The sequence below is a fragment of the Pseudophryne corroboree genome, chromosome 9 (assembly GCF_028390025.1).
Source record: "Pseudophryne corroboree isolate aPseCor3 chromosome 9, aPseCor3.hap2, whole genome shotgun sequence".
Taxonomy (NCBI): Eukaryota; Metazoa; Chordata; class Amphibia; order Anura; family Myobatrachidae; genus Pseudophryne; species Pseudophryne corroboree.
This window is the reverse complement of record NC_086452.1, coordinates 407,817,146-407,843,815: the sequence shown is the minus strand read 5'-3', so window position 1 is coordinate 407,843,815 and position 26,670 is coordinate 407,817,146. Positions and strand designations below refer to the sequence as shown.

The 26,670-nt window shown below is 47.6% G+C and overlaps 1 protein-coding gene across 4 annotated transcripts in view; it reads right to left on the bottom strand.

Annotated features, from left to right (window-relative positions):
• Positions 1 to 26,670, bottom strand: part of PTPRG (protein tyrosine phosphatase receptor type G) — a 733,410-nt gene that overhangs the window by 359,442 nt on the left and 347,298 nt on the right. For all 4 annotated transcript variants that reach the window (XM_063940902.1, XM_063940899.1, XM_063940900.1 and 1 more), the window contains one exon: positions 14,052 to 14,200. In XM_063940902.1, coding sequence (XP_063796972.1) covers positions 14,052 to 14,200 — 149 coding nt within the window. The remainder of the gene's footprint in view (positions 1 to 14,051; positions 14,201 to 26,670) is intronic.

The following is a 26,670-nucleotide window of genomic DNA, read 5'->3' as shown; positions in this document are numbered from 1 at the left end:
GTCTGCTTAGAAGCAGGAGCACCCAGCTAGTTGGGTGCATACAGGATAAACAGCGAGTCAGATTTCCTGACTCCAGCCGTCCTGGAAACATATTTTCCGGGTCCTGACAACGTCTAGCAACTTGGAGTCCTCCAAGTCCCTAGTAGCCGCAGGCACCACAATAGGTTTGGTTCAGGTGAACGCTGAAACCACCTTAGGGAGAAACTGAGGACGAGTCCTCAATTCCGCCCTGTCCGAATGGAAAATCAGATAAGGGCTTTTACAGGATAAAGCCACCAATTCTGACACGCGCCTGGCCCAGGCCAGAGCCAACAGCACGACCACTTTTTTTGTGAGATATTTTAACTCCACAGATTTAAGTGGGTCAAACCAATGTGACTTTTGGAACCCAAAAACCACCTTGAGATCCCAAAGTGCCACTGAAGGCACAAAAGGAGGCTGTATATGCAGTACCCCTTTAACAAACGTCTGAACTTCAGGGACTGAAGCTAGTTCTTTTTTGGAAGAAAATCGACAGAGCCGAAATTTGAACCTTAATGGACCCCAATTTCAGGCCCATAGATACTCCTGTTTTCAGGAAATGTAGGAATCGACCCAGTTGAATTTCCTCCGTCGAGCCTTACTGGCCTCGCACCACGCAACATATTTTCGCCAAATGCGGTGATAATATTTTGCGGTTACATCCTTCCCGGCCTTGATCAGGATAGGGATGACTTCATCCGGAATGCCTTTTTCCTTCAGGATCCAGCGTTCAACCGCCATGCCGTCAACGCAGCCGCGGCAAGTCTTGGAACAGACAAGGTCCCCGCTGAAGCAGGTCCCTTCTTAGAGGTAGAGGCCACGGATCCTCCGTGAGCATCTCTTGAAGTTCCGGTTACCAAGTCCTTCTTGGCCAATCCGGAGCCACTAATATAGTGCTTACTCCTCTCCATCTTATCAATCTCAGTACCTTGGGTATGAGAGGCAGAAGAGGGAACCCATACACTGATTGGTACACCCACGGTGTTACCAGAGCATCTACAGCTATTGCCTGAGGGTCCCTTGACCTGGCGCAATACCTGTCGAGTTTTTCCCAACGGTTTATAATCATGTGGAAGACTTCTGGGTGAAGTCCCTACTCTCCCGGGTGGAGGTCGTGCTGAGGAAATCTGCTTCCCAGTTGTCCACTCCCGGAATGAAAACTGCTGACAGTGCTATCACATGGTTTTTCGCCCAGCGAAGAATCCTTGCAGCTTCTGCCATTGCCCTCCTGCTTCTTGTGGCACCCTGTCTGTTTACGTGGGTGACTGCCGTAATGTTGTCCGACTGGATCAACACCGGCTGACCTTGAAGCAGAGGTCTTGCTAAGCTTAGAGCATTGTAAATGGCCCTTAGCTTCAGGATATTTATGTGAAGTGATGTCTCCAGGCTTGACCATAAGCCCTGGATATTCCTTCCCTGTGTGACTGCTCCCCAGCCTCGCAGGCTGGCATCCGTGGTCACCAGGACCCAGTCCTGAATGCCGAATCTGCGGCCCTCTAGAAGATGAGCACTCTGCAACCACCACAGGAGGGATACCCTTGTCCCTGGTGACAGGGTTATCCGCTGATGCATCTGAAGATGCGACCCGGACCATTTGTCCAGTAGGTTCCACTGGAAAGTCTTGCGTGGAATCTGCCGAATGGGATTGCTTCGTAGGAAGCCACCATTTTTACCCAGAACCCTTGTGCATTGATGCACTGAGACTTGGTTCGGTTTTAGGAGGTTCCTGACTAGCTCGGATAACTCCCTGGCTTTCTCCTTCGGGAGAAACACCTTCTTTCTGGACTGTGTCCAGGATCATCCCTAGGAACAGAAGACAAGTCGTCGGAACCAGCTGCGATTTTGGAATATTGAGAATCCAATCGTGCTGCCGCAACACTACCTGAGATAGTGCTACACCGATCTCCAACTGTTCCCTGGATCTTACCCTTATCAGGGAATCGTCCAAGTAAAGGATAACTAAAATTCCCTTCCTTCGAAGGAATATCATCATTTCGGTCATTACTTCAGTAAAGACCCGGGGTGCCGTGGACCATCCCTACGGCAGCGTCTGAACTGATAGTGACAGTTCTGTACCATAACCTGAGATACCCTTGGTGAGAAGGGTAAATTTTGACATGAAGGTAAGCATCCTTGATGTCCCGAGACATCATGTAGTCCCCTTCTTCCAGGTTTGCAATCACTGCTCTGAGTGACTCAATTTTGAATTTGAACCTCTGTATGTAAGTGTTCAAAGATTTTAGATTTTAGATTTTAAAATCGGTCTCACCGAGCCGTCTGGCTTCGGTACCACAATAGTGTGGAATAATACCCCGTTCCCTGTTGCAGGAGGGGTACCTTAATTATCACCTGCTGGGAATACAGCTTGTGAATGGCTTCCAAAACTGCCTCCCTGTCAGCGGGAGACGTCGGTAAAACAGACTTTTGGAAACGGCGAGGGGAATACGTCTCGAATTCCAATTTGTACCCCTGAAAATATTACCTGAAGGATCCAGGGGTCTACTTGCGAGTGAGCCCACTGCGCACTGAAATTCATTGAGAACGGGCCCCCACCGTGCCTGAACTTGTAAAGCCCTAGCGTCATACTGAGGGCTTGGCAGAGGCAGAAAAGGGTTTCTGTTCCTGGGAACTGGCTGATCTCTGCAGCCATTTTCCTCTCCCTCTGTCACGTGCAGAAAAGAGGAACCCTTTTGTCCGCTTGCCAACCAGGACTGCGCCTGATAATACGGCGTCTTATTTTGAGAGGCGACCAGGGGTACATCCCCTTTTTTTTAAGGCAATACTTCCAAATGCCGTTTGGAATCCGCATCACCTGACCACTTTACTGGTAGAATTGGACAACGCACTTATACTTGATGCCAGTCGGCAAATATTCCGCTGTGCATCATGCATATATAGAAATGCATCTTTTAATTGCTCTATAGGCAATAATATACTGTCCTTATCTAGGATATCAATATTTCCAGTCAGGGAATCCGACCACGCCAACCCAGCACTGCACATCCAGGCTGAGGCGATTGCTGGTCGCAGTATAACACCAGTATGTGTGTAAATACATTTTAGGATACCCTCCTGCTTTCTATCAGCAGGATCCTTAAGGGCGGCCATCTCAGGAGAGGATAGAGCCCTTGTTCTTACAAGCGTGTGAGCGCCTTATCCCCCCTAGGGGGTGTTTCCCAACGCACACCCTAACCTCTGGCGGGAAAAGGTATACTGCCAATATCTTTTTAGAAATTATCAATTGTTATCGGGGGGAAACCCACGCATCATCACACACCTCATTTTATTTCTCAGATTCAGGAAAACTACAGGAAGTTTTTCCTCACCAAACATAATACCCCTTTTTTTGGTGGTATTCATATTATCAGAAAAGTGTAAACATTTTCCATTGCCTCAATCATGCAATGTGTGGCCCTATTGGAAATCACGGTTGTCTCTTCACCGTCGACACAGGAGTCAGTATCCGTGTCGGCGTCTGTATCTGAGGTAACGGGCGCTTTAGAGCCCCTGTATGAGACGTCTGGACATGCACAAGCTGAGTAGCCGGCTGTCTCATGTCAACCACTGTCTTTAATACAAAGTTGACACTGTCACGCAATTTCAACAGTACATCCACTCAGGTGTCGACCCCCTAGGGGGTGACAACACTATTACAGACACTCTACTCCGTCTCCACATCATTTTTCTCCTCATACATGTCGACACAAACGTACCGACACACAGCACACACACAGGGAATGCTCTGATAGAGGACAGGACCCCACTAGCCCTTTGGGGAGACAGAGGGAGAGTTTGCCAGCACACACCAGAGCGCTATATATATACAGGGATAACCTTATATAAGTGTTTTTCCCTTTATAGCTGCTGTACTGTTTATACTGCGCCTAATTTGTGCCCCCCTCTCTTTTTTAACCCCTTTCTGTAGTGTAGTGACTGCAGGGGAGAGCCAGGGAGCTTCCCTCCAACTGAGCTGTGAGGGAAAATGGCGCCAGTGTGCTGAGGAGATAGGCTCCGCCCCTTTCTCGGCGTCCTTATCATCCGTTTTTCTGTATGTTTTGGCAGGGGTTAAATGCATCCATATAGCCCAGGAGTTATATGTGATGCATTTATTTTAGCCATATAAGGTTTTTATCGATTTATTGCGTCTCAGGGCGCTGCCCCCCCAGCGCCCTGCACCCTCAGTGACCGGAGTGTGAAGTGTGCTGAGAGCAATGGCGCACAGCTGCGGTGCTGTGCGCTACCTTATCTGAAGACAGGATCGTCTTCTGCCACCGATTTTCCGGACCTCTTCGCTCTTCTGGCTCTGTAAGGGGGCCGGCGGCGCGGCTCCGGGACCCATCCAGGCTGAACCTGTGATCGTCCCTCTGGAGCTAATGTCCAGTAGCCAAGAAGCCCAATCCACTCTGCACGCAGGTGAGTTCGCTTCTTCTCCCCTTAATCCCTCGATGCAGTGAGCCTGTTGCCAGCAGGTCTCACTGAAAATAATAAACCCAAACTAAAACTTTCACAAAGAGCTCAGGAGAGCCCCTAGTGTGCACCCTTCTCGTTCGGGCACAGAGATCTAACTGAGGCTTGGAGGAGGGTCATAGGGGGAGGAGCCAGTGCACACCAGGTGATCCTAAAGCTTTCTTTAGATGTGCCCAGACTCCTGCGGAGCCGCTATCCCCCATGGTCCTTACGGAGTTCCCAGCATCCACTAGGACGTCAGAGAAATATGTATAATTAAGCACATTACACGGAACCTGTATATAACATGAACGCACTGTATTTGTGATAAGGGAACCCTGTACAGACCGACCAGTCTCTAAAACTAAGTAAGAAGTGCATTAGGCCTAATAAAGGTGACATGTCACAGCTGGGCTGGCATTTACATCAGACAGAACACATTGCGCTGACAATAGGTAGGTGTGTATGCACTTACCGATCGTCAAATAGGTTGGCAGATAGTCCAGATGACCAATCTGTCGGCCTAGTGTGTACCCAGCCTTAAGGGCCCTCCACACTGGCAGATAAAATGCACGATATGAACGTTCTCGTTCATTAATGAACGAAAACTCATTCATATCGAGCAGTGTGTAGGCACCAACGATTAACGATGCGCGGCCCCGCGCTCGTTAATCGTTGGTGCCCCGTCGCTTATGCATGCAGGCCAATATGGACGAGATTGTCCATATTAACATGCAGTGCTATGGAGCCGGGTAATGGGGGAACTGAAGAAACTTCACTCCCCCCGTCACCTCCCCCCTGCCGCGTCACCCGTCTCCGCTGTCGGGCAGCTCGGCGGCGGATCGGTAAGTGTGTAGGGCCCATTAGTCGCACACAGATATACAAGTGTTACGTCAGACACATTTTTGGCAGCAAAAGATGCAAAAAAAGACACCAACACCCTACAAGTTTCAAAGGACCTGAGGCACCAAGAGGGGCTGTTTGGCGCGAGTGCAGCAATGACGTATGAGGACATCTGTAAGTATGACGGCGGGGGGTTGATAAAACTTCTTTTAACCATTCTGTGAAGTGGAATGTGTAAGCAGTAACTGTGCACTCCTCTTCTAAAGATCTAGATCGCAGGTTTACTTCTTATTTTGTTCACGGTCTGTACAAACCTCGGATTACTTGCTAACTTGCCAGTTATAGCCTTAGTTTCTGTTACTCAAACTGGCACGTCTTTGAGTCTTTGAATAATCACACTGATTTATGTCATTTACACTATAAATTATTATAAACCCCATATATATCCATTTTGAGCTAAATTTGCCACTTATTAACAATTATTTATATAGCGCCACCATATTTCATTGCAGACTACAATTGTGAACATCATAATAAAATGAGACTAGGTAATAACAAAGAGGTAGGAGGGCCCTGCTCGCAAGATTACATAGACTACAGATACTTCCGCTGTCCGTAAGATAGGAGATCCTGCTGGCTTGAATAAACATCACACTTCTTTTCAAAACATACAGGACCAAAAATCGGTTTTACCAGGCTTTATACAAATCGTGCATTTATTGGTTGAGGCCAATTGGCTTCCTTTTCCTATGCATTTTGATCTTTATTCCTAATGTAAGTTAAATTAGAATACTTTGCTGTACAGCAGTTGCTTAATAATTGGGGGAGTGATACTTTGCTGCACACCACAAAACTCCAATTGATTTGATATAGTGTTCCAGACAACGAATTAAAAATAATTTCCTACTTTACTCTAAACCAGAGAAATACTCAGCTGGTAACCGCAGTACAGCTAAAATTACCTAAGTCTATCTTTTAACTTTAATGAACTCTAATGGGATCTCACATGATTATATCGACAGACGCAATAACATGATTGTACAAACAGTGGACAGATGCCCAGCGGTAACAAGCAGCCAGAGACCAGATAATGTATTGCAGATCTGACATACAAAGTTTTGCACGGGTTGCGTTTAACTCTGCAGTAGCTGTTCTACAATTTTCAAGGACTGAATTGTGGCGAATCAGCTATAAGTGTTTTTTCCCCCCCTTGTATATCCCCCTGAGCTTGTGATTTGGAACAAATGGACACTCGTAACCCTAGTACACATCTGGATTCCTAATTAAATTCATGGCACATTTGCTTTTAAGTGGCATGACTACAGAGCCAACACACAAGCAGAAAAGGACAAGGAGAAAGATAGAAAAAAAAAAGGACCACTAAGAGCAAAATGCTACTTGACGTTTGAGAAGAGAGGAACGGGCATCATTCACAAAAGGTAAATGCAAAAATATGCACACCTGAAAATGTTTGAGATAAAGTGATGTGCTTGGGATAATTATATTTTCTACATGCTCCGGGTTTTCCAGTCTATCTAGGGACTGTACACCCCATTTTCTGCAAGCGCTGAAACCTGCTTTGGACAGGTCGTGCAATTTTTTTTGAAAGGGAAGGAGGAGGGTTGAGTAATGTAAAAGGTGTCATAGGATTATTTGTGAGATGCTCCCAACCATTCTATAATACCCATTTTACACTGACAATTTTATCCCGGGATTTTGCACGTGAACTTGCATCATCCCGGGATTTTTGTCAGTGTAAAAGGGTACACTTACAATTTCCCGGGACGAGCATCCCAGGATTTCAACCCAGGTCTCGGCCTGGGTTGAATCCGGGACCATCCCGGGAAGCTGTGCAGTGTGAACGGGTATACCGGGGTCAAGGCGACCAGGCACCCGATTTCTGCATAGGAGGAGGCGGTGCTTGGAGAAGATTATCTCCAAGCATCGCCTCCGGTAGAGTCAGCGGTGATGTCACCGACCCGGCAATATGCCGGGTCGGGCCGCTAATATAAAAGGGTCATTCCCGGGAATGTGTCCCAGGAAATATCCCGGGACACATTCCCGGGAACGACCTGAGCCTGCGAGTGTAAAAGGGGTATTAGTAGCATTGCTTGCTGTATTCTCCTCCTCTTCTCTTTGCAACCGATTACTTCCTCTCACCTCCAATATTTTGCCTGTGCTAATCCCTACCATTGGAACTCTCTCCCTCTCCGACTCTGCACAACATTTCAAATGGGCTCTTAAGACCCAATTCTTTATCAAAGCTTTCCACCTCTCATCCTAACCCCCTGCTCCATGCTCACTATCTCCTCTCTTTGTGTCACCCTGTCTGTCCCCCTCACCCCTTCAGAACGTAAGCTCTCATGAGCTGGGCCCCCTATCTTCCCGTGCCTTTCCTTTCCTAACTTAAACCTTCATCTTCAACAGCACCTTACCTTTAGGTTTGGGCGCCCCGCTGATCTTTTGGGTTTTCCAACTGCTGTTGCAGAAAGGTTTATAAACCGTGAATATATCCTGTGGTGTTCTATACCGTAAGTCACATTTTACTCATTTTGTTCATTCGGTTTCCGTCTATACGCTCTGTGTAAAGGGGGCGAAAGTGATTTTTGTACTAAAAGCTCCTTGCTATGATACCTGCTGGGCCCCTGCTACTCCAGAGCCACAAGTCACCGGAACAACGTAGGGGCCTCTTTGACATATGTGCAAACCCGGCCCCTGTGGTACATATTTCCATCCTGGAAATAATAAGAATTTACTTACCGATAATTCTATTTCTCGGAGTCCGTAGTGGATGCTGGGGTTCCTGAAAGGACCATGGGGGGGGATAGCGGCTCCGCAGGAGACAGGGCACAAAAAGTAAAGCTTTAGGATCAGGTGGTGTGCACTGGCTCCTCCCCCTATGACCCTCCTCAAAGCCTCAGTTAGGTACTGTGCCCGGACGAGCGTACACAATAAGGAAGGATTTATGAATCCCGGGTAAGACTCATACCAGCCACACCAATCACACTGTACAACCTGTGATCTGAACCCAGTTAACAGTATGATAACAGCGGAGCCTCTGAAAGGATGGCTCACAACAATAATAACCCGATTTTTGTAACTATGTACAAGTAATGCAGATAATCCGCACTTGGGATGGGCGCCCAGCATCCACTACGGACTCCGAGAAATAGAATTATCGGTAAGTAAATTCTTATTTTCTCTATCGTCCTAGTGGATGCTGGGGTTCCTGAAAGGACCATGGGGATTATACCAAAGCTCCCAAACGGGCGGGAGAGTGCGGATGACTCTGCAGCACCGAATGAGAGAACTCCAGGTCCTCCTTAGCCAGGGTATCAAATTTGTAGGATTTTACAAACGTGTTTGCCCCTGACTAAATAGCCGCTCGGCAAAGTTGTAAAGCCGAGACCCCTCGGGCAGCCGCCCAAGATGAGCCCACCTTCCTTGTGGAATGGGCATTTACATATTTAGGCTGTGGCAGGCCTGCCACAGAATGTGCAAGCTGAATTGTATTACACATCCAACTAGCAAAAGTCTGCTTAAAAGCAAGAGCACCCAGTTTGTTGGGTGCATACAGGATAACAGCAAGTCAGTTTTCCTGACTCCAGCCGTCCTGGAACCTATATTTTCAGGGCCCTGACCACATCTAGCAACTTGGAGTCCTCCAAGTCCCTAGTAGGCGCAAGACACCCCAATAAGCTGGTTCAGGTGAAACACTGACACCACCTTAGGGAGAGAACTGGGGACGAGTCCGCAGCTCTGCCCTGTCCGAATGGACAAACAGATATGGGCTTTTTTGAAAAAAAACCCACCAATTTGACACTCGCCTGGTCCAGGCCAGGTCCAAGAGCATGTTCACTTTTCATGTGAGATGCTTCAAATCCACAGATTTGACTGGTTTTAAACCAATGTGTTTTGAGGAATCCCAGAACTACGTTGAGATCCCACAGTGCCACTGGAGGCACAAAAGGGGGTTGTATATGCAATACTCCCTTGACAAACTTCTGGACTTCAGGAACTGAAGCCAATTCTTTCTGGAAGAAAAATCGACAGGGCCGAAATTTGAACCTTAATGGACCCCAATTTGAGGCCCATAGACACTCCTGTTTGCAAGAAATGCAGGAATCGACCGAGTTGAAATTTCTTCGTGGGGCCTTCCTGGCCTCACACCACGCAACATATTTTCGCCACATGTGGTGATAATGTTGTGCGGTCACCTCCTTTCTGGCTTTGACCAGGGTAGGAATGACCTCTTCCTGAATGCCTTTTCCCTTAGGATCCGGCGTTCCACCGCCATGCCGTCAAACACAGCTGCGGTAAGTCTTGGAACAGACATGGTACTTGCTGAAACAAGTCCCTTCTTAGCGGCAGAGGCCATAAGTCCTCTGTGAGCATCTCTTGAAGTTCCGGGTACCAAGTCCTTCTTGGCCAATCCGGAGCCATGAGTATAGTTCTTACTCCTCTACGTCTTATAATTCTCAGTACCTTAGGTATGAAAAGCAGAGGATGGAACACATACACCGACTGGTACACCCACGGTGTTACCAGAACGTCCACAGCTATTGCCGGAGGGTCTCTTAACCTGGCGCAGTACCTGTCCCGTTTTTTGTTCAGACGGGACGCCATCATGTCCACCTTTGGTAATTCCCAACGGTTTACAATTATGTGGAAAACTTCCCCATGAAGTTCCCACTCTGCCGGGTGGAGGTCGTGCCTACTGAGGAAGTCTGCTTCCCAGTTTCCATTCCCGGAATGAAACACTGCTGACAGTGCTATCACATGATTTTTCCGCCCAGCGAAAAGTCCTTGCAGTTTTTGCCACTGCCCTCCTGCTTCTTGTGCCGCCCTGTCTATTTACGTGGGCGACTGCCGTGATGTTTTATCCCACTGGATCAATACCGGCTGACCTTGAAGCAGAGGTCTTGCTAAGCTTAGAGCATTATAATTTTACCCTTAGCTATATTTATGTGGAGAAAAATCTCCAGACTTGATCACACTCCCTGGAAATTTTTTCCTTGTGTGACTGCTCCCCAGCCTCTCGGGCTGGCCTCCGTGGTCACCAACATCCAAAACTGAATGCCGAATCTGCGGCCCTCTAGAAGATGAGCACTCTGTAACCACCACAGGAGAGACACCCTTGTCCTTGGATATAGGGTTATCCGCTGATGCATCTGAAGATGCGATCCGGACCATTTGTCCAGCAGATCCCACTGAAAAGTTCTTGCATGAAATCTGCCGACTGGAATTGCTTCGAAGGAAGTCACCATTTTTTTACCATGGCCCTTGTGCAATGATGCACTGATTTTAGGGGGTTCCTGACTAGCTCGGATAACTCCCTGGCTTTCTCTTCCGGGAGAAACACCTTTTTCTGGACTGTGTCCAGAATCATCCCTAAGCACAGGAGACTTGTTGTCGGGATCAGCTGCGATTTTGGAATATTTAGAATCCACCCCTGCTGTTGTAACAGTATCCGAGATAGTGCTACTCCGACCTCCAACTGTTCCCTGGACTTTGCCCTTATCAGGAGATCGTCCAAGTAAGGGATAATTAAGACGCCTTTTTCTTCGAAGAAGAACCATCATTTCGGCCATTACCTTGGTAAAGACCCGGGGTGCCGTAGACAATCCAAACGGCAGCGTCTGAAACCGATAGTGACAGTTCTGTACCACGAACCTGAGGTACCCTTAGTGATAAGAGCAAATTTGGGACATGGAGGTAAGCATCCCTGATGTCTCGGGACACCAGATAGTCCCCTTCTTCCCGGTTCGTTATCACTGCTCTGAGTGACTCCATCTTGATTTGAACCTTTGTAAGTGTTCAAATTTTTTTAGATTTAGAATAGGTCTCACCTAGCCTTCTGGCTTCAGTACCACAATATAGTGTGGAATAATACCCCTTTTCTTGTTGTAGGAGGGGTAATTTAATTATCACCTGCTGGGAATACAGCTCGTGAATTTTTTCCCATACTGCCTCCTTGTCGGAGGGAGACCTTGGTAAAGCAGACTTCAGGAGCCTGCGCAGGGGAAACGTCTCGACATTCCAAACTGTACCCCTGGGATACTACTTGTAGGATCCAGGGGTCCTGTACGGTCTCAGCGTCATGCTGAGAGCTTGTCAGAAGCGGTGGAACGCTTCTGTTCCTGGGAATGGGCTGCCTGCTGCAGTCTTCTTCCCTTTCCTCTATCCCTGGGCAGATATGACTCTTATAGGGACGAAAGGACTGAGGCTGAAAAGACGGTGTCTTTTTCTGCAGAGATGTGACTTAGGGTAAAAACGGTGGATTTTCCAGCAGTTGCCGTGGCCACCAGGTCCGATGGACCGACCCCAAATAACTCCTCTTCCTTTATACGGCAATACACCTTTGTGCCGTTTGGAATCTGCATCACCTGACCACTGTCGTGTCCATAAACATCTTCTGGCAGATATGGACATCGCACTTACTCTTGATGCCAGAGTGCAAATATCCCTCTGTGCATCTCGCATATATAGAAATACATCCTTTAAATGCTCTATAGTCAATAAAATACTGTCCCTGTCAAGGGTATCAATATTTTTAGTCAGGGAATCCGACCAAGCCACCCCAGCTCTGCACATCCAGGCTGAGGCGATCGCTGGTCGCAGTATAACACCAGTATGTGTGTATATACTTTTTATGATATTTTTCCAGCCTCCTGTCAGCTGGCTCCTTGAGGACGGCCCTATCTATAGACGGTACCGCCACTTGTTCTGATAAGCGTGTGAGCGCCTTATCCACCCTAAGGGGTGTTTCCCAACGCGCCCTAACTTCTGGCGGGAAAGGGTATACCGCCCATATTTTCTATCGGGGGGAACCCACGCATCATCACACACTTCATTTAATTTATCTGATTCAGGAAAAACTACGGTAGTTTTTTCACATCCCACATAATACCCTCTTTTGTGGTACTTGTAGTATCAGAAATATGTAACACCTCCTTCATTGCCCTTAACGTGTGGCCCTAATAAGGAATACGTTTGTTTATTCACCGTCGACACTGGATTCAGTGTCCCTGTCTGTGTCTGTGTCGACCGACTAAAGTAAACGGGCGTTTTAAAACCCCTGACGGTGTTTTTGAGACGTCTGGACCGGTACTAATTGTTTGTCGGCCGTCTCATGTCGTCAACCGACCTTGGCGCGTGTTGACATTATCACGTAATTCCCTAAATAAGCCATCCATTCCGGTGTCGACTCCCTAGAGAGTGACATCACCATTACAGGCAATTGCTCCGCCTCCTCACCAACATCGTCCTCATACATGTCGACACACACGTACCGACACACAGCACACACACAGGGAATGCTCTGATAGAGGACAGGACCTACTAGCCCTTTGGAGAGACAGAGGGAGAGTTTGCCAGCACACACCAAAAACGCTATAATTATATAGGGACAACCTTATATAAGTGTTTTCCCTTATAGCATCTTTTTTATATATTTCTAACGCCAAATTAGTGCCCCCCCTCTCTGTTTTAACCCTGTTTCTGTAGTGCAGTGCAGGGGAGAGCCTGGGAGCCTTCCCTCCAGCCTTTCTGTGAGGGAAAATGGCGCTGTGTGCTGAGGAGATAGGCCCACCCCCTTTTTCGGCGGCCTCGTCTCCCGCTCTTAACGGATTCTGGCAGGGGTTAAATATCTCCATATAGCCCCCGGAGGCTATATGTGAGGTATTTTTAGCCAAAAAAGGTTTTCATTTGCCTTCCAGGGCGCCCCCCTCCCAGCGCCCTGCACCCTCAGTGACTGCCGTGTGAAGTGTGCTGAGAGGAAAATGGCGCACAGCTGCAGTGCTGTGCGCTACCTTAAGAAGACTGAGGAGTCTTCTGCCGCCGATTCTGGACCTCTTCTCGTTTCAGCATCTGCAAGGGGGCCGGCGGCGAGGCTCCGGTGACCATCCAGGCTGTACCTGTGATCGTCCCTCTGGAGCTAATGTCCAGTAGCCAAAGAAGCCAATCCATCCTGCACGCAGGTGAGTTCACTTCTTCTCCCCTAAGTCCCTCGTTGCAGTGATCCTGTTGCCAGCAGGACTCACTGTAAAATAAAAAACCTAAGCTAAACTTTTCTAAGCAGCTCAGGAGAGCCACCTAGATTGCACCCTTCTCGGCCGGGCACAAAAATCTAACTGGGGCTTGGAGGAGGGTCATAGGGGGAGGAGCCAGTGCACACCACCTGATCCTAAAGCTTTACTTTTTGTGCCCTGTCTCCTGCGGAGCCGCTATCCCCCCCATGGTCCTTTCAGGAACCCCAGCATCCACTAGGACGATAGAGAAAGGTGGGATTTATACTGAAGTACATCTGAAACTACACGTTCTACCTCCAGGTTATCTCATATTATAGCTGCTTACGGCCTGCTTTAACCTCTGCACACGGAAAACTAAAGCGAGCAGATCCAGCAGAGAAACCCGTCAAATCAATTCAGATTAGTGATCAGAGGGGAACTACAGGCAAAGTTGCTTTTTAAAAATTCATGTGGATACAGCTTAATTGAAACGTTATTTATTCAATAACGTATAATAAAGAGCAACCAGTCTCGTCTGAACGCACAATGCAATGCATTAATTCATATAGAAATTAACGAAATTAGTTTTTCATGAATTCGATCCTATGAGCGCTCATTTAAAGACCTGTTTTGATAAAGCGCTTTATACAAAACGTAAAAAGGCTTTAAGGTCCTGTCTGTACGGTGGGTGATGGACACTTGGGGATGTGGACCGCGTGGGTCTCTCCTCACCTCGACAGGGAATCTTCTGCCATTGATGCTGTGCTCGGAGCCTGCGGATGCATTGCTCTGACCCCAGTGGAACTCCACTTTCTCCGCCTTAAATCTGCCCGGTAGCCCGGCACCAGCGATGTAATAATCATCCTTCAGCAAAATGGCAACTGCACAAAGAGGAGAGACGGGAAAGTGTCAACAGAGAATGAGCCAGCAGAACATAATAACCGTTTCAGCAAATTGTCCTTTCTGAATAACACAACCAGGATGGGGGTCATCACTACACGCATCATTCAATCACATTTATAATGACCAGTGGAATTAGAGACTGTGTATTACTACTTTGCATCTTTAATGTTAAAAATAAGAATTTACTTACCGATAATTCTATTTCTCGGAGTCCGTAGTGGATGCTGGGGTTCCTGAAAGGACCATGGGGAATAGCGGCTCCGCAGGAGACAGGGCACAAAAAGTAAAGCTTTCCGATCAGGTGGTGTGCACTGGCTCCTCCCCCTATGACCCTCCTCCAAGCCTCAGTTAGGTACTGTGCCCGGACGAGCGTACACAATAAGGGAGGAATTTTGAATCCCGGGTAAGACTCATACCAGCCACACCAATCACACCGTACAACTTGTGATCAAAACCCAGTTAACAGTATGATAACAGAGGAGCCTCTGAAAGATGGCTTCCTAAACAATAACCCGAATTAGTTAACAATAACTATGTACAATTATTGCAGATAATCCGCACTTGGGATGGGCGCCCAGCATCCACTACGGACTCCGAGAAATAGAATTATCGGTAAGTAAATTCTTATTTTCTCTATCGTCCTAGTGGATGCTGGGGTTCCTGAAAGGACCATGGGGATTATACCAAAGCTCCCAAACGGGCGGGAGAGTGCGGATGACTCTGCAGCACCGAATGAGAGAACTCCAGGTCCTCCTTAGCCAGAGTATCAAATTTGTAAAATTTTACAAACGTGTTCTCCCCTGACCACGTAGCTGCTCGGCAAAGTTGTAATGCCGAGACCCCTCGGGCAGCCGCCCAAGAAGAGCCCACCTTCCTTGTGGAGTGGGCCTTAACAGATTTAGGCTGTGGCAGGCCTGCCACAGAATGTGCAAGTTGGATTGTGCTACAGATCCAACGAGCAATCGTCTGCTTAGACGCAGGAGCACCCATCTTGTTGGGTGCATACAATATAAACAACGAGTCAGATTTTCTGACTCCAGCTGTCCTTGCAATATATATTTTTAATGCTCTGACAACGTCCAGTAACTTGGAGTCCTCCAAGTCACTTGTAGCCGCAGGCACTACAATAGGCTGGTTCAGATGAAATGCTGACACCACCTTAGGGAGAAAATGCGGACGAGTCCGCAGTTCTGCCCTGTCCGAATGGAAAATCAGATATGGGCTTTTGTAAGATAAAGCTGCCAGTTCTGACACTCTCCTGGCCGAAGCCAGGGCTAGTAACATGGTCACTTTCCATGTGAGATATTTTAAATCCACCTTTTTTAGTGGTTCAAACCAATGAGATTTTAGAAATTCCAAAACCACAATGAGATCCCACGGTGCCACTGGAGGCACCACAGGAGGCTGTATATGCAGCACTCCCTTAACAAAAGTCTGGACTTCAGGAACTGAAGCCAATTCTTTTTGAAAGAAAATCGACAGGGCCGAAATTTGAACCTTAATAGATCCCAATTTGAGACCCATAGACAATCCTGATTGCAGGAAATGTAGGAATCGACCCAGTTGAAATTCCTCCGTCGGAGCACTCCGATCCTCGCACCACGCAACATATCTTCGCCAAATGCGGTGATAGTGTTGCACGGTTACTTCCTTCCTTGCTTTAATCAAAGTAGGAATGACTTCTTCCGGCATGCCTTTTTCCTTTAGGATCCGGCGTTCAACCGCCATGCCGTCAAACGCAGCCGCGGTAAGTCTTGAAACAGACAGGGACCCTGCTGAAGCAAGTCCCTCCTTAGAGGTAGAGGCCACGGATCTTCCGTGATCATCTCTTGAAGTTCCGGGTACCAAGTCCTTCTTGGCCAATCCGGAACCACTAGTATCGTTCTTACGCCTCTTTGCCGTATAATTCTCAATACTTTTGGTATGAGAGGCAGAGGAGGAAACACATACACCGACTGGTACACCCAAGGCGTTACCAGCGCGTCCACAGCTATTGCCTGCGGATCTCTTGACCTGGCGCAATACCTGTCCAGTTTTTTGTTGAGGCGAGACGCCATCATGTCCACCATTGGTCTTTCCCAACGGGTTACCAGCATGTGGAAGACTTCTGGATGAAGTCCCCACTCTCCCGGGTGAAGGTCGTGTCTGCTGAGGAAGTCTGCTTCCCAGTTGTCCACTCCCGGGATGAACACTGCTGACAGTGCTATCACATGATTCTCTGCCCAGCGAAGAATCCTTGCAGCTTCTGCCATTGCACTCCTGCTTCTTGTGCCGCCCTGTCTGTTTACATGGGCGACTGCCGTGATGTTGTCCGACTGGATCAACACCGGTTTTCCTTGAAGCAGAGGTTCTGCCTGGCTTAGAGCATTGTAGATTGCTCTTAGTTCCAGAATGTTTATGTGAAGAGACGTTTCCAGGCTCGTCCACACTCCCTGGAAGTTTCTTCCTTGTGTGACTGCTCCCCAGCCTCTCAGGCTGGCGTCCGTGGTCACCAGGATCCAATCCTGTATGCCGAATCTGCGGCCCTCCAATAGATGAGCACTCTGCAACCACCACAGAAGAGATACCCTTGTCCTTGGAGACAGGGTTATCCGCTGGTGCATCTGAAGATGCGACCCTGACCATTTGTCCAACAGATCCCTCTGGAAAATTCGTGCATGGAATCTGCCGAATGGAATTGCTTCGTAAGAAGCCACCATTTTTCCCAGGACTCTTGTGCATTGATGTACAGACACCTTTCCTGGTTTTAGGAGGTTCCTGACAAGCTCGGATAACTCCTTGGCTTTTTCCTCCGGGAGAAAAACCTTTTCTGAACCGTGTCCAGAATCATCCCTAGGAACAGCAGACGAGTTGTCGGCATTAACTGGGATTTTGGAATATTCAGAATCCAGCCGTGCTGTTTTAGCACTTCTTGAGACAGTGCTAATCCCATCTCTAGCTGTTCTCTGGACCTTGCCCTTATTAGGAGATCGTCCAAGTATGGGATAATTAATACGCCTTTTCTTCGAAGAAGAATCATCATCTCGGCCATTACCTTTGTAAAGACCCGAGGTGCCGTGGACAATCCGAACGGCAGCGTCTGAAACTGATAGTGACAGTTTTGTACAACGAACCTGAGGTACCCCTGGTGTGAGGGGTAAATTGGAACGTGGAGGTACGCATCCTTGATGTCCAAGGACACCATAAAGTCCCCTTCTTCCAGGTTCGCTATCACTGCTCTGAGTGACTCCATTTTGAACTTGAACTTCTTTATGTACAGGTTCAAGGACTTCAGATTTAGAATAGGTCTTACCGAGCCGTCCGGCTTCGGTACCACAAATAGAGTGGAATAATACCCCTTTCCCTGTTGTAGAAGAGGTACCTTGACTATCACCTGCTGAGAGTACAGCTTGTGAATGGCTTCCAAAACCGTCTCCCTTTCGGAGGGGGACGTTGGTAAAGCAGACTTCAGGAAACGGCGAGGCGGATCTGTCTCTAGTTCCAACCTGTACCCCTGAGATATTATCTGCAGGATCCAGGGATCTACCTGCGAGTGAGCCCACTGCGCGCTGAAATTCTTGAGACGACCGCCCACCGCCCCCGAGTCCGCTTGAGAAGCCCCAGCGTCATGCTGAGGCTTTTGTAGAAGCGGGGGAGGGCTTCTGTTCCTGGGAAGGAGCTGCCTGTTGGTGTCTCTTCCCCCTTCCTCTGCCTCGTGGCAGATATGAATATCCCTTTGCTCTCTTGTTTTTAAAGGAACGAAAGGGCTGCGGTTGAAAAGTCGGTGTCTTTTTCTGTTGGGGAGTAGCTTGAGGTAAAAAGGTGGATTTCCCGGCTGTAGCCGTGGCCACCAAATCTGATAGACCGACTCCAAATAACTCCTCCCCTTTATACGGCAAAACTTCCATATGCCGTTTTGAGTCCGCATCGCCTGACCACTGTCGCGTCCATAAACTTCTTCTGGCCGAAATGGACATAGCACTTACCCGTGATGCCAGTGTGCAGATATCCCTCTGTGCATCACGCATATAAAGAAATGCATCCTTTATTTGCTCTAAAGACAGTAAAACATTGAAAATATTGATACCCTGGATAGGGACAATCAGGGACTCTGACCAAGCTACTCCAGCACTGCACATCCAGGCTGTCGCTATAGCTGGTCGTAGTATAACACCTGTATGTGTGTATATACTTTTTTGGATATTTTCCATCCTCCTATCTGCTGGATCTTTAAGTGGGGCCGTCTCAGGAGAGGGTAACGCCACTTGTTTAGATAAGCGTGTGAGCGCCTTGTCCACCCTAGGAGGTGTTTCCCAGCGCGCCCTAACCTCTGGCGGGAAGGGGTATAAAGCCAATAACTTCTTTGAAATTAGCATCTTTTTATCGGGGGCAACCCACGCTTCATCACATACATCATTTAGTTCTTCTGATTCAGGAAAAACTATAGGTAGTTTTTTCACACCCCACATAATACCCTGTTTAGTGGTACCTGTAGTATCGGCTAAATGTAACGCCTCCTTCATTGCCAAAATCATATAACGTGTGGCCCTACTGGAAAATACGGTTGATTCGTCACCGTCACCACTGGAATCAGTGCCTGTGTCTGGGTCTGTGTCGACCGACTGAGGCAAAGGGCGTTTTACAGCCCCTGACGGTGTTTGAGGCGCCTGGACAGGCACTAACTGATTGTCCGGCCGTCTCATGTCGTCAAACGACTGCTTTAGCGTGTTGACACTATCCCGTAATTCCATAAATAAAGGCATCCATTCTGGTGTCGACCCCCTAGGAGGTGACATCCCCATATTTGGCAATTGCTCCGCCTCCACACCAATATCGTCCTCATACATGTCGACACACACGTACCGACACACAGCAGACACACAGGGAATGCTCTTAACGAAGACAGGACCCCACTAGCCCTTTGGGGAGACAGAGGGAGAGTTTGCCAGCACACACCAAAAGCGCTATATATGACAGGGATAGCCTTATAATAAGTGCTCCCTGTATAGCTGCTTTTATAATATAATTTTTGCCACTATTTTGCCCCCCCTCTCTTGTTTTACCCTGTTTCTGTAGTGCAGTGCAGGGGAGAGACCTGGGAGCCGTCATGACCAGCGGAGCTGTGTAAGGAAAATGGCGCTGTGTGCTGAGGAGATAGGCCCACCCCCTTTTTCGGCGGCCTCGTCTCCCGCTCTTTAGTGTATTCTGGCAGGGGTTAAATATCTCCATATAGCCCCCGGAGGCTATATGTGAGGTATTTTTTTAGCCAAATAGGTTTTCATTTGCCTCCCAGGGCGCTCCCCTCCCAGCGCCCTGCACCCTCAGTGACTGCCGTGTGAAGTGTGCTGAGAGGAAAATGGCGCACAGCTGCAGTGCTGTGCGCTACCTTTAGAAGACTGAGGAGTCTTCTGCCGCCGATTCTGGACCTCTTCATGTTTCAGCATCTGCAAGGGGGCCGGCGGCGAGGCTCCGGTGACCATCCAGGCTGTACCTGTGATCGTCCCTCTGGAGCTGATGTCCAGTAGCCAAGAAGCCAATCCATCCTGCACGCAGGTGAGTTCACTTCTTCTCCCCTAAGTCCCTCGTTGCAGTGATCCTGTTGCCAGCAGGACCCACTGTAAAATAAAAAACCTAAGCTAAACTTTCTCTAAGCAGCTCTTTAGGAGAGCCACCTAGATTGCACCCTTCTCGGCCGGGCACAAAAATCTAACTGAGGCTTGGAGGAGGGTCATAGGGGGAGGAGCCAGTGCACACCACCTGATCGGAAAGCTTTACTTTTTGTGCCCTGTCTCCTGCGGAGCCGCTATTCCCCATGGTCCTTTCAGGAACCCCAGCATCCACTAGGACGATAGAGAAAGGCTTATTCCACCTTCAGACTCAAGACAGAAAAGTGACCACTCGCAAACTTTGTGTCCCTCCTTATTCGAATTAAGAGGCCTTTCCATTGTACTGTTAAAACCAAGTTCATATTGGGCCCACAACGAGCGAACACTGCCCAAGTAGCCGGCAAAGTGAATTGTACAATTGCCCAACCGCCTGTCCTTGTCGTTGCACCTCGTCATGGCTGATGATGGACGAGGTTCCAACACCTGGACCACGTATATCAGCAGCCTGAAGAAAGCATACTCGTGTACTGGGCTCTAAAATGCAGACAATATGGTCCAGAGTGAGGAACACACGTCATTTATGGTGTGGTTACTTCCAAAATGTTCAATATAAATAGGTGGCTCCTCTCTTCAAAACTAGCTATATAGCTATGGATCTGACAAACACAAACTCTATGGGATTGTCAGCCATTCCTGGTCGGATGGCACAGAGAGCGAGAAAAGCTAGTGCTGGTGGACTCCCTGCCTTAGTAATTCAAAGGATGTGCTTTGCATTCAAATGGCGGTGGCTGTAGTCTAAACAGGGTCCATGACAACTACCACTGCAACTCTCTAGTCTTCATGTTGTTTGACAGAGCAGTTACATTTCAACACAAGTAGTGGCTAGACACGCCAAGGTCTGAGTTACACTGACTTAGGCACCAGGGGTGGGCCACCGCACCCAGTTTAGGGGCAGTGTCACCGCATATTTGCATTCCCTGATACCGCCATCCTCTTATTCGCCTAATACATTTTTGTTACTGAAACAGTTCTTACCTATTCACCACACTTTTTTGCCTTGAGTCTCTATTAATGTTAGAGGTTACGTTGAATAAGCAGTCACCCGCTAAGCGGTTTACCATTTATATTTTGTACAACAAGCTCACCAACTTGAAGAAAAAAAACCAATGGGTATGGCTTGAAACGGGATGCGTTTCATTTGTCGGCTGTCGGGATCCTGGCGCAACAGGACTATTCCCACTCGTGCATCGAGACACCGTTCCCCCAATGGGACTCATTGCGCTCACTCCTTTGCCGGCATTCTGGTGGGTGGGATGCCAATGTCGAGATATTGACAGCCAGCATCCCAGCCGCCAGTAAATTATACCGAATCCCTTGAAACAGCGTAGTATTTAAAGAGTTGCATTATGGGTATATAACATATTAGAATTATGGACATTATAACAAACAATCATATAATTTAACAACTAAAACACATTTAGTAGGACTTCTCGCGGAACACTACAAAGCTACAGTACCTTTAACATGATTTATTATCAAGAGCTTTACCAGACACTATTATTGTATCAGTATATGTAGAACAAACCTATACCACAGAGAAATCTATTCCCACATGTTTAACTTAGAGGCCGCTACTGTCAAATTCATTTTACCCTCATGTATTATTTATCACAAATGGCTATAATCAAAATGTATTGGTTTTATTACACCTGCTCAGAACACTGTGGGGCAGATGTATTAAGCCTCGAGAAGTGGGTAAGCAGTGATAAGTGTAAGGTGATAACACAACAGCCCTGTCATTTTTCAAACCCGTAATGATTGGCTGGTGCGTTATCACCTTCCACTTATCACTGCTATATCCGGTCCCCAGGCTTAATAAATCTGCCTCACTGTTTGCAATGAGAAGCAGTGAGATGGGGCTACTTACAGGGAGAAAATTATTTAGTACCTATAAATTTCAACATCTTTTATGTGGTGCTTTAATACTTCTAAGATTATAAATGATGCATTGGAAGTTTTTTTTTTTTAGATGGTAAAAAAAAAAAAAAAATTATTTTTCTTTAATGAATCTGAAGAAGGACAGAATACACAGGCATAAAACAAGGTATTTTGATCATTGACAGAACAGACCATCACAAAACAACGTATCCTGATTAATGGCTGAAGAAGCCTTCTGAATCCCCAGATGAACTCCCTCATTGATGATCAAATCAATACTATTTTGATACTGTGCTTTCATCCAAAATCTGGGATTGAGGAACATATCAGACGATCACAGGAACAAAGCAAGCGCCAGTCTGCAACCTCTGTGCATAAGGTTAAATAACATTTCAAGGTTTATATGAAGACTCTACGGTTGGATCAATACAAATGCTTCACCTGCCCACAGGAAAAGCAGATTCTGAAAGACTACATGGTCAGAACAACCATTAGACAAACTAATTCCAAAACAAAATTGCTTTGTAAGGGTGTGTACACACGGTGAGATAAATCTGTGAGATTTTGACTATATAGTCAAAATCTTATGAAAAGTTAGTGCATATCTCATGGTGCTAGGCAGCTTGCGATACAGATTCGATCCCGATGCGCGCTCCCGTGGGGTCAGTATCGTAAGGCTAGATATACTGTGCAGGCAAGTCAAGCTTGACTATCTAGTGTACAATCTAGTACAAATTATAGTCAAAATTGGCACTTAGTCAAAATCGTACATAGACAAAATCTCAAGAACAGATAGTCAAAATCTGTCCTATCTGTGCTATCTGGGCTCTGGGGGAGTTCAAGGGAAATCGCATAGTCAAAATCGAACATAGCAAGGATCTCACCGTGTGTACACACCCTAAAGGCCCGTACACACTGGTCGATATATCGGCCGTTCTCTTGAAAGGCCGATATTTATCGCGGGACCGTCGGCCAGTGTGTACGGCCGATACGCCTGTCAACTCCGTCGTTCACAGACGTATCGCGTCGGCCGCGCAGCACAGCCGACGGCCAATATATCTACGGATATATCGGCGCGTCGCTGTGTGTGTACGGGGCGGTCGGCCGACCGCCCGTACACATGCTGCGGCGGCCGGCGGTGATTGACAGCTAAACTGGGCGGGCGTGTACACACGCCCGCCCAGTTTAGCTGTGAATCACCGCCGGCCGCCGCAGCATGTGTACGGGCGGTCGGCCGACCGCCCCGTACAAACACAGCGACGCGCCGATATATCCGTAGACGGATCGAGCAGTGTGTATGCTGAACACACTGCTCGATCCGTCCATAGATATATCTGCAGATCAATTGATCTGCAGATATATCTATTAGTGTGTACCCACCTTAAGAGAGATGAGCGAATCCTACAGTACGTTCTCATCTGGCAGCCATTAACACATTCAGAAAATCAGCTGATGTTGCTCATCGTCTGCTGCCATATTTTTGCAAAAAGTTAATTTACATATCACAAATTATTGGCAAATGATGATCACCGCTCCCTTACTTTCACTAGGCAGGTAAAAGTTAGTTGCTCATTGGTCGTTATAAGAGTAGCGTAGGTTTGTAAATTTGGCCAATGTTGTTCATTAACCCACAGCGACTGTCAAAAGGGGATATAGTCATGTTACCTGCACTCAGGATCTCGATGGTCAGCATGCCGACGCCAGAATCCTTAAAATGCAGCCAGCTGGAATTACGACCCACAGGGTCTATTCCCACTCGTGTATAACATTCAGAAAGTTGGAATAGAACCTGCGGTGAGTGCAGCAAGTCACCGAGCCCACAAGGGGCTTTGTTGCGCTGGCACCCCGCCGGCATTCTGCTGCCGGGATCCCAGCAGCCGGCATACCATATCCAACCCGTCAAAAGCATCTATATTGCTATTCTTTGCTGCTTGTGGGTTGTACTAATAGGGCCCATACTTCTGTAATGTATTGCCCAAATGGCCCGTTCTGCTAACACCTTGGTCGGAGAATCTAGGAAACCCAACATGATGGAAATCCCAGATTTTTTTATTTTTCGGATGTGGAAAAAGACTGGGATCAGCAAGGCAGGAATTTTTAACATGCAAAATTTCTCAGATGGATCGAAGGCCATCGATGTCTGCTGATCAGTGGATCGGAGTCTGGGAGATGTATGGATCACATAAAATTTTAGCGCAGTCGGTTTTTCAAAGAAGCAGATAACAGAATATCACAGTAAGGTAAATTCAGTTTTACAGTTTATATGAGAATAGAGGGTAGGAATTTAAATAACAAGGACGAGGGAGGATTGGGGGGGGGGGGGGGGGGGGGGGGGTCACATACTGATCTAACCGGGCATCATCAGGGAGGAGGAGGAGGAGGAGGAGGAGCACATTTGTCAGTTATGGGTCTGCAAATCAGTTTATCACTTCTCCATGATGAGACTGGGTACATACAGAGGGACATTGCACCAACACACCCATAGTATTTTGAGATGAGGTTTGAAATGTATGAAGTGGCGGTGTTGTCGGGGGCTTTGTGGATGAGACACTGAAGGGGCACTTAGAAATGTAGAAGAGGACCAGGAAAAACATGTGCCCTACAGGAGGATGGAATAAATGCCGCAAGAGAAAACGTTTATAAATTGTGGGGTAGATGTATTAACGTGGAGAAGGCATAAGGAAGTGATAAACCAGTGATATGTGCAAGGTTATAAAGGCATCAGCCAATCAGATCCTAACTGTTAATTTACATATTGGAGCTGATTGGCTGGTGCCTTTATCACCTTGCGCTGGTTTATCACTTCCTTATGCCTTCTCCAGGTTAATACATCTGCCCCTGTGTCACAAAAGCGGATGAGTGGTCCAAGAGTACAGGTGGGGAAGTGACCCTTGGGCTTTGCTGCACGTACATTTTTGTGAAGCCTCAGCTGTTTGTTACCAAAGTGGAAATGATAGAGCAGAAGTTGACTGGGTCAATAGATGTTTCTTTAGGCATTAGCAGATGAGCTTGTGTAAAGCAAAGAACAAGAAAAGTAGGAGGTGGTCCGAGAGCAAACTTTTGTTTCACTGCTAATACTCTGGGTCCATGGCATAGAGTCCCCATGATACCGATAAGTGCAAGAAGGTTGACGACTTTTCAATCAATTGCACGACACAGCTCACAAATACACTGGAATAGTCCAGTATGAAATAAACTCGTACGCAATTATAGAAATGCCAGGAAACATGAACAGTAGGACACTGTTTCTAACAGCCGACCCTTTGCTCTCCCTCTCTTTTTCCTCCAAACTCTGAGCATATTGTCTGCAACCGCCTTACTGCCTTTCAAGTCTCCCACTCCTTGCTTGACCCATTTCAGTCTGGCTTCCTTCCTCTGCACTCCAGTGAAACTGCCCTCATGAAAGTCAGACCTCCATGCTGCCAAATATAAGGGCCACCACACTCTGCATATTCTCCTTGACCTCTCTGCTGCTATTGACACTGTGGATTAACCTCTTCTCCTGAAAATCCTTCACTCCTTTGGTCTGCGTGATATTGCCGTCTCCTAGCTGTCTGCCTACACGCTGACTGTTCCTTCTCGGTCTCCTCACAGGACTTCACCTCCGCTCCACTTCCACTAACAGTAGGTGGTGCCCCCCCCCCCCCCCCCCAAAGGTTCTGTTCTTGGACTTCTCCTATTCTCCCTCTATTTGCAACATTCAAATGTTATCGCTCCCAATCTCCCGTCTAAAGTGGCGGGAGATCACAGCGGGCGATATACAAGTGCCCCCCGATTTTCGTGCTGATCGCGCCCATAGCAGTCAGGTTTAGCCGCTTAAAACAGCGAAACCAGACTAAACTATTGGGTGCGACGTGAAGAGTCCCGTTTGGGTGCTAAACGGGTCACTTTTAGCGCACTTTAGCTTGCCACCATCAGGGGTATCAAGCTGAAATGCTGTCCCACCCATCAGCAGAAACATTTGAATAGCTGTCGGTGGGCGGGATAGGGCGATAACATTTGAATCTCACCCTTTATTTCCTTTTTAGGGGAGGTCATTTGTTCTTTTGACCTCAAATGTCATCTCCATGTTGATAATACTCAGAGTTACCTTTCCTCCCCTGACCTCTCTTCTCACTTATATCTTCACCTGTCTCTCTGCTACTGTATCTCTTTCTGGATGTCACAGTGCATGTCTAAAGGGGGTACACACAGAGAGATCAGTGCTTAAATTCTAAGCAATCTGTCTAGATTGCTCAGAATTTAAGCACTGATCTCTCCGTGTGTACCCCCGAAAGCGGTCGCCATCGCCGGTGCTAGATTGGCCTGCATGCAGGCTCAATCTAGCACATCGCTCATTTCACCCGCTGGCCTCCCCATCCACCCCCCTCGCTCAGCACACATCTCTCCCGTCAGTACTGGCCTTTAGACTGAGCTGATCATCTTCCAACCTTCTTGCAGTACCTCAACTTCCACAATTTCATTATCTGTTGATTACTATCTCCTCCCAAGTGCTCTCTTTTGGATTTATCCTCGACTTCAAACCATACATTCAGTACCTTTGGTAATACTGCCATTTCCATGTCAAAAATATTTCCAGGAGCAGACCCTTTCTCACCCTTGATGCTGCCAAAACCCCCATTCACACACTGATCATCTCCAGATTGGACTATTGTAATCTCCTCCTAAATTGCCTCCCTCACAACCGCCTCTCTCAACTCCAATCTTTCCTCAATGCTGCTGCAGTGCACATAGTTTTGCCCAACCGCTAACAAATTACCTGCTGCGATTAACTCCGAATTAGGCCCCAAGTCCACCTCCCCTCTCTAACAAGCCCTACACTGGCGCCCGCCCCCCTTCAGAATCTAATTCAATGCAAGGTTTCACATGTTTTGCTCCCTATCTGTGGAGTTCTTTGCCTCTCCCTAGGAGACTCTCCACTTCTA